Source organism: Larimichthys crocea, chromosome X (assembly GCF_000972845.2).
Source record: "Larimichthys crocea isolate SSNF chromosome X, L_crocea_2.0, whole genome shotgun sequence".
NCBI lineage: Eukaryota > Metazoa > Chordata > Actinopteri > Sciaenidae > Larimichthys > Larimichthys crocea.
In genome coordinates, this window is record NC_040020.1 from 39,199,475 (window position 1) to 39,212,360 (window position 12,886).

The window sequence follows — 12,886 nt, forward strand, 5'->3', positions numbered from 1 at the left end:
GAGTATTGTATCTAGAGAGACTTGAAAAAATGTGAACGGATCCTTTAACAGTGTTTTTCATCTTTAATATAATAATAATGGGAGCTGTGGAAAAACATATGCTAAATTCTAATGGTGAACTCAGGGTTAGGGTCATGATGCGTGTTTGTGTGTGAGATCAATTAAGAGCTCCCAACCTTCCCCATGGAAAAAGACTGCATGTGTCTCAGTCGGGAAGAAGCCAACATTAGGGCACTAAATCAATTAGCATTTGGAAAGTCACGCATGCACATACTGTAAAGGTGAAACCAAGCATGTACACATAATTGCACATGGTCATGTTTATGAAGTTGGTGACATAGAAAAGTCAAGTAGTAACTGCCTGGCTTTATAAAACATGTAAAAGTATATGAATATATGCAGATCTTGAAACGTTATAGTGTTAGTAATATTATGCCCAGCAAAGAAAAACTTTAAATAAACAAAACATCAGCAACTGAAGAGGCAACATTTTCCATTACAGAATAATTCTGTGTAGAAAGGATGGATTTTAGGGATTATAATTATAATCAAATAAAAGATTTTAGTTTTGATTGATTTGGTAAAACCAGACTTTAAAATGACAAGATTCCAAAAATCTAATTGCTTCAAATACGAAAGAAGACAAGTCAACAATTTTGTCAAACACAAAACACGCCATGTGTAATAAGTGCATCATTTCCTGTGAATCATGTGCCAACATTACCACGGGATGCTGTTACACCTCTCTGCGGTCTAAAAAAGATTGTTAAAGGCATGAGGAGAAGGGAAAAAATATTATCTCAATCATCGCTTATGACACATGCAGAGCAGACGCCACAGTGGACAGGATGAAATCTAGCCATGTGGCTCCTTACTGCTGGGTGGTGCGAAAGCCACATTTATTTGCGCTCAGAAAATAAATGTATATTTCTCTGATTCGCTGCTTTGTTCTCAGTAATGATGCTCTCACTCTTCATTTACTCTCTAGCTCACTCAACCACCATTGCGCTCTGTCTCTCTTGTGCTTATTGAGCCAGAGAATTATGTGTTTACAAACAGGAACCGACAAATCCAGTGTTGCCAACAGTGTTTAAAAACACGTCCAATAAGATTAGAATTGACCAAGATATCATATTAGGCTAATTTTAAAATGAGTGTGTAATAGGCTTTTCTTCAGCATTACTTTAACACTTCTTGTGTACAAATTATGTAACTAGGTATCAGCATTTAGATGCACATGAGCTCTGACTTTTCACCAAAGCCAGCAGCTTGTGCTGGGATACAAATTCCGCCCAAAAACATTTAATCATATAAATATATTAGAAATCATTTATAGTCATATCATCTAGACTTTTACATGACAGTGTGTGCAGCATCCATCCCTAAAATGACAATTTGGCTACCATCACAATCAAACTGCTCCTTTGTTTTATAAAGCAGGATATTGGATTCCCAGACAAAACATATATTGCTAAAACATCTTGTCGTGCTGCAGAGACCTCACTGAAATTGTCACTAACACACTAACACTTGAGCTGCACTCATTAGGCTGCAGCTCATGAAGGGAAACAGCAGCAATCAGCCTTGCAATCAGCCTATTGTGTGCATTGTTTAGTACTTATATATGTGCATTCAACCTCTGAATGATTATTTGTGCCTGTTTTCACCAGTCAGTCTTACACAGGTGGGAGCAACTGCACCCACAATGACCGTGCTGTTCAGATTTAAACCTTGGAGGACCTCTAGAGAATTGTTTGTGTTCTTTGAAATGGTTTATTCAGTTAGCTTTTTCTTTTTTCATCTTGTTGAATGCTGCCTCTCAAATATTTTATTTTGATTTAAAACATTGGTTGCACATGTATTTTTTGTCCCTTAACCTGTGTGCATATATGACGCTGGAAAATGGTGAGGAAAGTTCACCAGACAACCGAGTACAGTCCGAGACTTCCTTCCCCTCACTGCTGTCATAAGACACTGTCTGTTTGTTTGTTTTTGTTTGCATGCGAGTGTGTAATGGTTAAGCTTGACAATCACATCACAAGATAAGCCGCAAGCCTCAAGCTCTGACAGACATACATAAATATATGTAGGGTAATGTTAGCACACAGTGTGTGTATGTGCAGTTATGTTGCAATCCTGCTTATGTGCATCACTGTGCGTTACTGACTTAGGGGTTAGGGTTGTGTATGCGTGGCTCATCATGTATGTGTGTGTATAGGTATATCCGGTAGTACTGTATGTGCTTTTGTTGTGTTGAGGCCTCACTAACGAGGGGAATGTCAGCTTGTTGCTCATCAGAGCTCATTAGAAGTGCAGGCTAACACTTCAAACCCCATTACCCCCTACCACCATCACCACACGAACAAACACACACAAATCTCTCTCTCTCTCCTCCCCCCCTCTCACTACACAAAGCCCTCTCTGTTTGTGGACATTACTGCATGTGCAGCAAGAGAAAAAGGCCTAACGACCGGAAAAAGAAAGGTAGAATAAGGCGGGAGGGGGGTTGGTGGGGAGAAAAGAAGAGAGAAACATTACCATGGGATAGTCAATAGGAAAGATAGGAAAGAGAAAGATCTACCGCTGTTTGAAACACACAGAATGGTGGGCAATTCACATGCCAGTCATCATGCACTGGTGCTTCTTATATTATCACCTGATGATGAATCATTAAAAGAGAATAAATATATTAAACTTGGACTGACAGTACAACTTGGACAATTAATATAGCTCAGTACAAAGTTTAGCCGCTTTCCAGTAACAATATGAATAGAAAATAATTGACATATCAACAATGGGAATTTGTAGAAATATAAGGCACAGACGGATCTGCAAATTGATTTTTGCCTGTGAAATATTGGATTCAGTCAGAAGATGTCTCTAATAAAAAAAACCTAAAAAACTACACAGCAGATTTAACTCTAATGAAAGTATTCAGAATACTTGAAATCAGCCGGTAAATCCCAGTCTAACTGACTCTCTCCACATCTTTCCTATCTCTCTCTACTTTTCTGTTCAGTCAAGGAAGAACACAAAAAATGTATATTAACAAAAATCCACTATTTAAGTGACAGTGTGGAATCTGCTTATCTGCTCCCACGGTGCCTCAGTAGCCACTAAACGGCGGAAACATTTAGCTTTCTTCTGATCTCTATCATAGGACCAAAACTACTGTTATGTATCGTTCTCACAAACAGCAGGACTCTGGTCAGGCTTTGGTCTCGCCAACTTTCACACACAAACATACACAACTATATGTATATATACCTCTTTAAAGCTGACAAAATAGCTGCTGGAAATTGAACATCATATATTTAAACACATTTAAAATGAATGCAACCTTCTGCAAACCTAGGCCTCGCCTCAAGGACATTTACAGTGGTAGCCATGATAGCAGTCTATTGTATTGTTCCTGCCTGAGTACTACAGCAGCCGCTGCAGACTTTCTCTTTAGAAAATGTTATTAAGTAGAACTAAATAGGCATATTGTTAAGCAAAACACATGTCTCTCAAATGACTGGATACCAGGTCATTTCTTGCAGCTAAAAGGAGAGCAAAGGTATAATTCTTGAAACAGAATAGCTAATACTTCACCCAGTCAGCAGAATTTTCAATTAGGGCAGCAAAGATCAGTTGATTAATCCATAATTGGGTATTTATTAAAGTAATTTCTAACTATTTTGATCATCAAACAATCGTTCTGACTCAAATTCTCTGATTTCAAAATGTATATTGTCATGGAAAACAAGACATTTCAGGGCACCACCTTGGGTTGAAAATGATCGTCAGATTAATCGATAATGAAAATGATCAACCTATTTGCAATACTCCTATCCCTAAAGATATGGCTGCATATACTAAAAAGGAACCCCAGTAACTCCCGGCTCTCGGAGTTGTACATCAGTCTAAGTACAAATCCATAAATACCAGCCTGTAAATGTGTATTGGTTCTTTCTATGCAAAGGCTCTGTCCTCAACTGTGTGTATGTTGCCACGGTGATGCGAGAAGAGGGCCTGAAGTGTCATGTGAGGATGTATGATGCGCATGAGCTGCTATTATTAGACATAGATGGTGCACGTGTGGCTCAAATGTGACAATCACACAGTGGTCAGAATGAGCCTGAGCACTGCAATATCACTCAGCACTTGTTGGCAAGTCTTAGTACTGTATATAAAGAGTGTGTGTGATTGTATGTTTGCATGCATACACTCCTACCTCCAGATCATCCAGAGAACGGGCCAGGCTGAGACGTTTGGAGCGTCCAAAGGAGCGTCTGGCTGAGGAGCGCTGGGGGAGAGGAGGGAAGCCCATGGTCAGACCACGAAAACGACCACCCTGAGGAGAAAAACATGTAAAATGTTCAGGTCACTTTGATGTCATATAGCACCTACAGACACAGGTGAGAGTTACGGTAGCTTAAAAATCAAAGAAGTGAGCTGGTAAAGAGGTTGCTGGTTCTAATCCCTACACAAGGTGAAAAAATGACAGTGGGATGGGATAGTGAGCGTCTCCGTTTCCTCAACAGCTACTACTAACCCTCTATTAAACAAGGCACTTCATTCCAAACTCAGTCAGCTGTAAAACTGTAAAAGACTAACGGGAAAGCTCTCAGGTGTGAATGTGTGGGGATGAACAAGTCTGAATAATCAGTAAATGATACTTGCTTGAATTTTCAATGGAAATAATGATGAAAACTGCAAAAGGTTCCTCAGTGATCTGAGAAGATCAACATGGAGCTTGAGTCTTGATCTGGCCAAAGTCTGATATCACACGACGCCCCTCATACTTTCTGTCACTTAACTGTCAAAGAATACTAAGACTATTTACTATTTGAGAAAATTAAGAAACTAATATAGATATATCAGCCAATATTAGCATATAGCTGATATATGATAACTGATGTAAATATTTATAAGTAACAAATTTCAACAAAGAAATACGAAAGACACATCTGAGGTCACTGAAAGTCATCAGGCATAGCTGGTCCACCAGACAGTAATTTTATTTTCAGACTGTAAAATGTTCCTTTCAGTCGGTATCTTGGCCCCATTTCTTTAAAAAAATCATATGTTTGCTTATGTTTCAAGTTTATGTAAAAAAAAAAAATAGAGAAAAGAACAGCAGGTGATATATCACCTGGTATCAGCCTAAAACATCAGGTATCAGTCAGGCTATATCTATTCCCTTTTTTCCCTGAATCTTAAGTGCATCAATGCACTACAGTGTTGGTGGACTGTAGGTTGTGTGAAATGACAACTATGAGAGCTGGTAGCCAAAGTCTTGAGTTTATTTGTAAATAACGCCGTTATGCATTAATGTCAATTTATCCATACAGGTTTTATACATCAAAGAGTTCCATGGAATAATAATTTGATGACTGTGTGTGTTTCGTGGGACAGTTGTTATAGAAAGTGGAAGTGTCTAAGTGTCAAATAAATAAAGACACAACATAACATTTGAACAGTCTCACATCAAAACTTTCACGGAGAGATTTGTGCAAGTTTGCCTGTAGCTTACACATGTGTGTCCTATTTAAGACAGGTTTCTTTTTTTTCCACTTAAATGTTAAATTCCACATGTTAGACACAGGCATGTACAGTCCTGTGATTTTTCCCGCAGTACCAGATAGTACTTCAGGCAGCCCCTCAACCACAGCTATAGCACAGAGACACATAAACAGGATGGCACGATAACAACAACACTTTGGGTGAGGAAGTATAAGTAGACGTTATTACTGTGTTAACATAACTTCCATTTATACAAAAGTTGATACGATACTCTGCAGTGGAAACTGGCCAGCTGTTACATGATGCCATAAACTGCTGACGAAAATGAGTATATGAGAAAATTAGTCATTGGGTCATCAAGATTTATTATCCAAAGCCATCTGACAATGATGTAACCACACTGAGTAGTGCTGTAAACCACACAGGAGAAGAAGCTTAGTCTTGTGTTAGCCTTCAGAAGTCTACAATTAGCCTTTTAACAACTGTTGTCCCTTCCCTCTTTAGAGAACAACTGAAATATTCTGCTTCCTTTCCTCTCACAAACGGCATTTATGTGAATCTCTGTATGCTGTGGTTAGAGAGAGCGTTTATGAGTGGACGCCAACTGACTAATGAGTGATTAATCAATGCTTGACAGGCTCCAGAGGCCAAATTGTGACACATGTTGAATCTGACTGGGTGATTAGGCGCACGTCTTGTCTGCATTTCATCAGGAGATGACCAGTGGTGTTGCCTGGATACTGAGTCGACCCAGCGTTTGTGTCAGATAACACTGATTTGAACACTCGTTTGCATACATGTAGACACAAACACTCTCACACCCCGGTGAAGCCTGGTAGGTTTAAAACGTGTTTGTGATAACGGTGGGTTATGTAAGTGAAACTGAGGTTTGGATGAAAAGGGAAATGATAGTGTTGATCTGACTCAGCAGTGTTGTTTTTTTTTTGTTGTTGTTTTTTTGTTTTTGGGTGTGGCTGCACCAGAGCTTTTTTTTTTTTAAAGAGAAATGCTACATCTTCTTGGAAAACTCACGGCTCTTATCCGTTCAGTTGATCTCATCCTTCTTCTTACACACAAACACTATCACAGAAAAGAGGCATCCTTCCTGTTTACAACAACACAGCTGTCAACATAAAAACCAAACACAAGCTACTTATTCCTTGTAATGGCTTCGTGGCTTCAGAGCCGGGTCATGACAAAACATTAACCAGCATAACGGGGGCTAAAACAGTCATAGTCAACACAACTGAATGGCTTTGATTCCACAACACACCAAAAACAATCACTGTCTCACATCTCAAGAATCAGGATCCAACTTGTTCCTGACTGTATTCGGTATCTTCAAAGACTTTAATTTGACAATGAGATACTAAAGTTTCATATTTTTCATATAAGTAGACCAAAACCATGTCTGCGTTCTGTGGAGAGATGAAGTCCAGGTAAAGAAAGAGTTTTATCGCTTTTATAATTAAAATCTGTTTCCCAGAGAGACTCGTAAAAGTGCAGAATTAAGGAGGCATAGATAATGAAACAGTGCCACCATGTGGCAAAGACTGAAGGTCCATTAAGGATTACAACAGGTAACAAGTCTGTTCTAATACCTGTATGTTATATACTTACAATAAAGTATTATGAAAGACTAAAGAGATACTACATCAATGCAGCAAAGCTTCATTTGTCGCCGCAGAATCAGCATTTTATTTGGACTGATCGGTAATCGTGGCTTACCATGACAGCCACAGCCTCCAGAGCTCTGTGTCTCCAGTCAGAGGACATTGTTCAGAGGGGTTAACATCCACCTTCCTGTCACCGTCAGCCTCTACCCTGCCCCTGGCCTTGTAAACACTTCCTCCAATTGTCCCATGGGGGTCGCCGGGACCCTGTCCACCGAGTGTTTTGCAGGAGGAAGCACCAGCCTCCTTCAATATCAAAGAAACAAGAGTCTATGCCCAGTCGGTTTCTAATATGTAAGTAGACACAGACAATGCAACATACTTGTGAGGATTCTGTATGTGCATTTTTACCAGACGGGCTGTAGAGAAGTTAATGCAGAAGGAATCCAGTCAGGCTGGATATATCGTTCACTGCCTGTCTGTATCACTTCCTCTCTATTGTCTTTAAACGATAAACAACCAGCCAATAAGGTGCTGTATCTCAATGCAAAGGGAGATTAATTCTAACAGAATAATGCAGCCAGTGTATTCAAGTGTAGCTTGATCTTAAGTGCAATAGTTGGACAGTTTTTATCTACTGTTTGTCACATTTCTAACATAACCATGTTGTTTGAATTTCTATATCTATATCTATCTGTCCATATGTGCCTGAAATTGCCCAAACAAACACTTTACATTTATTTCAATAGAATTAGTCTAAAGCCTGCTCTGCTGTATTGAGTCTCATTACGGTGGGAAACAGGTGGTTTTCAGGTGAAGGCAGATGCCTGGCTGGTGCATAATACATGATCTGATACTGGAGCAGTGGGAATGAATAACTTATCAATCCACTTGTACGAAGTCTGGGGAGAGAGCCAACCGTGGTGCTGACATTACGCAGTATAGTAAAGGGATGATTCGGTGGGGTGAACAAGGTTCATTGCAACTTTCAAAACCACTGAAAAGTTTACGTCTGGGTGAGAAAGAAACTTCATTCAAGGACTGAACGGGTTAAAATGGAAGGTCTTGTAAAAGGAGAGGGTGAGAAGGCGATGGAGAGCAGTGGGATGAGCACAGATGGATTTATAGCCTCAATAAACCGTAGTCTTGGACACACTCTAGTCAGAGTAAATTTCCACAGCAGGGGTGTGTGATGGGGGATGCTGCCTGCTGCCCGGGCTTCTCATCTCATGGTCAGTTTTAACACAACTCTTCCAAAATCCCGCAAACTGGCTGAATGCAGTATTGTAGTAAGACTGATGATCTAGTGGGCTGAATTTTGAGTAAAAATTTATAAAATATCTCATCAGCATGAAACCTGATCAAAAATCAAGGTGTTACTGATCAGAACTTTATCAAAACCGTACCTTTTTCTCTCCCTCCTTTGCGTTCCCTCTCTTCTTCTCTCTATCGCTTCTCTCAGCTCCAGCTCTCTCCCTGTCCCCAGCACCAAAGAGCTTCTTAGCCCACTCATCTTTCTGAACAGCCAGCCGGTGGGTGTGGGATTGGGGATGTGAAGGAGGAGGAGGAGGCTGGCTCCCTCCAGGTGGTGGCAGGTGGTCTCCGGGGGCCAGTGGGGCCCGGTAGCGGTCGGCTGGGATCTTATTCATGGGTGGGGGCAGGGTGCTGCAGTTGGCTGATGACCATCCGTCGGTGGATTCGGCGTAGGACTCCTGATCGCTGCTCAGGCCCTGAAGGTGGCTGTGGTGGTGCTGCTGACGCCAGTCTCTCAGCACATGGACTGGCAGCCACCGCTGCTGCTCCACCCCTACTCCTCCACCTCCTCTCTTTTCTCCTCCCCCCACAGCTCCTCCCCGCTTCCCTGGTGAGTAGTGGTGTGGGTGGACCCCTCGAGAGTGCCTGCCGGGAACATCAGGGTGAGCCAAGGGGAGAGGGTGAGGGAGGTCAGCCAGGTGTGGGTCGTGACGGTAGTGGCCGTTTCTCAGAGCTGGTGGAGGAGGAGGAGGAGGTGGGTGCGGGGCTGCAGCTCCAAGGGTGGGGCTCCAGGCCTGCTGGGAGGAAGGTGGGCTGTCCCAGTGTCGTGGCCCAGAGGTGTGGTTGTGATTAGGAGGACCTCCGAGGTCCACTAAAAGCACCCTGTTGCTCTTCTCTTCTGGTAAAAAGTTGCCAATCCCGCTGTCACTGTTGCTGCTGGTGCTGTGGTTCTGCTGGGCATCGTTGTCTGGATCATGAAAGGCCCGGGCCCGGACCCCCTCAATGTTGTCCCCCATATCCCGGTAGAGGACAGAGACAAACTGGAGCAGAGGCTGAGAACTCGGCGGGAATTCCAGGCAGCCTCCTGTGTCTGGGTCCGGGGTGCACTCAAAGCCAAACCTCCGGGCTACACCTGAATGGACCTGAGGAAACAACAGTCACCATGAGAGCGTCAGTCAGATTCTACAATATGTGTCACTTTTTCTGAACAGGAAAGTGTTTGAATTGTTGAATCTGTCCAGTTACACAAAATGCAGCTGTTAGTATATATCTGGCTGAACAGCATCAATAACAATTAATTAAATTCATTTTAGGTTATCTGTAAAACAATCAGCAGTATTAAAGGGAGTATCAAACTTTCACTCTTATTTACTTATTCTCTGAACAGATATTTCCTCATTGAAATCATAATTTAGTTGTTGTTTGTTGTTTTAGATCGTATTTATTCATATAAATGTCATTACAACTTATAACATGCTTTGTGCTCAGACAAAATTTAACACAGATGCATTTAAATTTTAAATTGAAAAAAAATATTTATTTTGTTCTAACAGAGGTATCAGAAAAATAGATAGAAACCGCCACTAAAATACAAGTAAAACAATTCCCATACCCTGTTTCTGCTATGTCTATCCTGATTAGGACCTTGTGTGGTCAAAACCAGTCAGCATTTTAAACCAATAAAAATGACTAAATAAAGGCTTTATTATAATGTTTTTTCTTGGACCGCCTTAAGAACATCTTTAAAAAAAGCACCTGGCAGATCACTGGTTGAGCATTTGGGCACTGCACTTGTTTTGGAATTCCCAGCTGTTATTGAGAAAATAGTGGAAAATAACACACCCAATACATAATCATGTTCGAGAGATCTTATGATAAACAAGTTTTCTGCTGATATTGTAATAAATGGAACAGCTATCTTCTTGAGTCATAACCCCTTTATTGAATTCATTCACACCTGGTGGAGACAGAGTTCTGGGTCCACGATGAACACGTGACAGGAAGTCCTCAAACCGCCCTCTTCATCTCGTCCATTGCTGAAATGACAGTCGTCGTGGTCGTCAGTGGCCTGCATTGTGACTAGTCCGAAGAATCGACGGTCGTCGGGACAACAGGCGCTGAAGGCTAGTTTTTCTGCAGGATAGGTGGCCAAGACCTGACCTCGGTCACTGCACAGACGCACACTGTCATGCATGACCTGGTAGGACACAAGAAATCTTGTGAATTATTTAGTTTTCAGCACATCAGATCTTGGCTTATAGTATGCCTACTTTAGGCTCACTTATTTTAAAATATAGTAGTAACAAGTAGTTATTATGATCAGATGGTTAACAAAACATTAAGTCACACCTTCATGAGGACCAGTGAATGGATCTTTTGTTCGGCCCGGAGGCGCCTCATGCTGCATCTGATGGCTTGCAAGCTGTCTGTCTCTAAGCTCGTCCCAATAGAGGCCAGCTCGATGGAGCCCAGATAGCCAACAATCATGCCCACATTGAGGATGCCCTCGCTTGGCTCTAGGACCAAGTCACCACCATCTCCCACATCTAAGTCTTGCTCTTCATGGTGGTGAAGGTGGAGATGACGGAAGTCTGAGTCCAGGAAGACAGAGTCATCATTCAGAACTTGGGCCATCTCCTCCTCAGAGAGCAGGTTGGGGTTGCTCTGGGAACGGGAAGGGTTACGGTATTGAGGGAATTCTGGATCGGAGACCGGACGTGGCTTCGATGATGAGCTAACCCCAGGCCTGTCTTTGTCTGAGCTGCTGGAGGAGTGGCTAGAGTTCTCAAAGATCATGTTGAAAATACCTCCGGACTGCAGCTCTGCCACAACTTTCTCTGCCCTGTTGATTCCCAGCTGCTTAGAATCTAGTTTGGGTTTGTACCAGCCGCCACGGGCTCCACCGCCTGACCTGCTGTTATTGTTGTTGTTGACACTGTTGTCATAGAAACCATCCAACTCATCATCACTAGAGCACGAGTCCAGGTAAGATGCTGCCATTGTGTTGCTGCTATGGTGACGACTTCCAGCAGAGCGTTGGTGGTGATGGTGCCTCCTGTGACGTTCTCCCTCAGCGATGACCAGTTTCAAGACACCGGAGCAGCGTCCAATGAGTTTAACCACATCTTCGTGGGACGCCTTTGAGACATTGATGTCATTGACGGACAGGATGTAGTCTCCTGAACGCAAACCTACATAGTCTGCAGGGCTCCCTTTCAGGATGCAGCTGAGGACACATGGACTTTGGCCTGACAGCGTAAAGCCATATCCCGTTCTCCCTCTCGCCACCTCCACAGCCCTGATACGACCCTGCTGGTTAGAGGAGGAGGGTGGTGGAGGCTGGGGCAGGTTGAGCCCACTTCCACCACCCCCACCACCAGGGCGCCTTTTGGATGATGCATCCCCTTGCCTGAACATTGTGCCAGGGAACTTCCTCTTGTCCATTGATTTAGTAAGAATTCAATAAGTCATTATACGTCCCCAGGCAGTGCTCAGGCAGGAACGTGGGACATATCTGACTGTCTATCTTCTTGTCAAACTGCTCTGCTGTCAGGCTGCTATGAAAAAATGAGCAGCAGTTCTAAATGCAGCAGAGGGGTGAAAGCTCGGCCTCACTTCTGGCACAGCCTTGCTACTGTAGCATTCCCATCCTGGTGTCACTCGCTCTCCTAGTTCATGAGCTCCGTTACCTGCAGAACAACAAAACACAACCAAGTCAGCTGTGAGCACCTTTGCACTCCTTAACATGCTTTTATTGTCTTCTACTGCACTTTTATTCCATACATAGATCGAACATGCTGTGTGTCTGGTCTATATGACGGCAAGACAATGGAGTACGGTTATAAAATTGTCCATAATGTCAAAGGAAAACTATCATTAGAGACCTTTTTCAGAGCAGCCATTTTGACATTGGGGTCAACGCAGGTGTTACCAATGATACTAATCGCTGATACTGATTACAGCAGAGCCTTTCTAGCACGTGACTCTGTTCGAGCTGAATGGAACAGAGCCTTAATTAATATCATTGGTAACACCTGCGTTACTATTTCATGTCAAAATGGCTACTGTTAAAAAGTGTATTAATGCCAATATTTATGGTTAATAGCGCATGTTAAGGGGAAGGGACTCCACACACACACACACACACACACACACACACACACACACACACACACACACACACACACACCTGTGCAGGGTGGAGTCAGTGTGACTCCGTCCAATGACAACGTCCTTCAAAGCAGAGGCGTTTTCACACCTGACGGGCATGCAGGTAAACTTAAGACAGACCCAGCCTACAGCAACTTCAGGGTAACTTCAGTTTCAGACTTTTTAAAACTCGCTTCTCGCTCATTATGAACGCGGAGTGTGATTTAGCCCGTGTTTAGTCCGACTGTGTGTCTCACACTTTAGTCTGAGACTCACTTCTCAGAGCCTGCAAAGAAACGTTGGTTAGCTGAGTTAGCTGACGCGTTGCCGTTAGCTTGGTTAGCTCACATGCTAGTAAAGAT

The 12,886-nt window shown here is 42.6% G+C and overlaps 1 protein-coding gene across 6 annotated transcripts in view; it reads right to left on the minus strand.

The window, feature by feature from the left end:
• Positions 1-12,886, minus strand: part of rgs12b (regulator of G protein signaling 12b) — a 40,799-nt gene that overhangs the window by 27,373 nt on the left and 540 nt on the right. For 4 of the 6 annotated variants that reach the window (XM_027282389.1, XM_010734640.3, XM_027282391.1 and 1 more), the window contains exons 1-5: positions 12,565-12,675; positions 10,725-12,064; positions 10,333-10,572; positions 8,528-9,517; positions 4,217-4,336 (exon numbers count right to left, since the gene is read on the minus strand). In XM_027282389.1, coding sequence (XP_027138190.1) covers positions 4,217-4,336; positions 8,528-9,517; positions 10,333-10,572; positions 10,725-11,819 — 2,445 coding nt within the window. In that variant the 5' untranslated portion in view covers positions 11,820-12,064; positions 12,565-12,675. Of the gene's footprint in view, positions 1-4,216; positions 4,337-8,527; positions 9,518-10,332; positions 10,573-10,724; positions 12,065-12,259; positions 12,282-12,564; positions 12,676-12,886 lie in introns of those variants that run through there. The other 2 variants (XM_027282388.1, XM_027282387.1) reach the window with 2 other exon arrangements.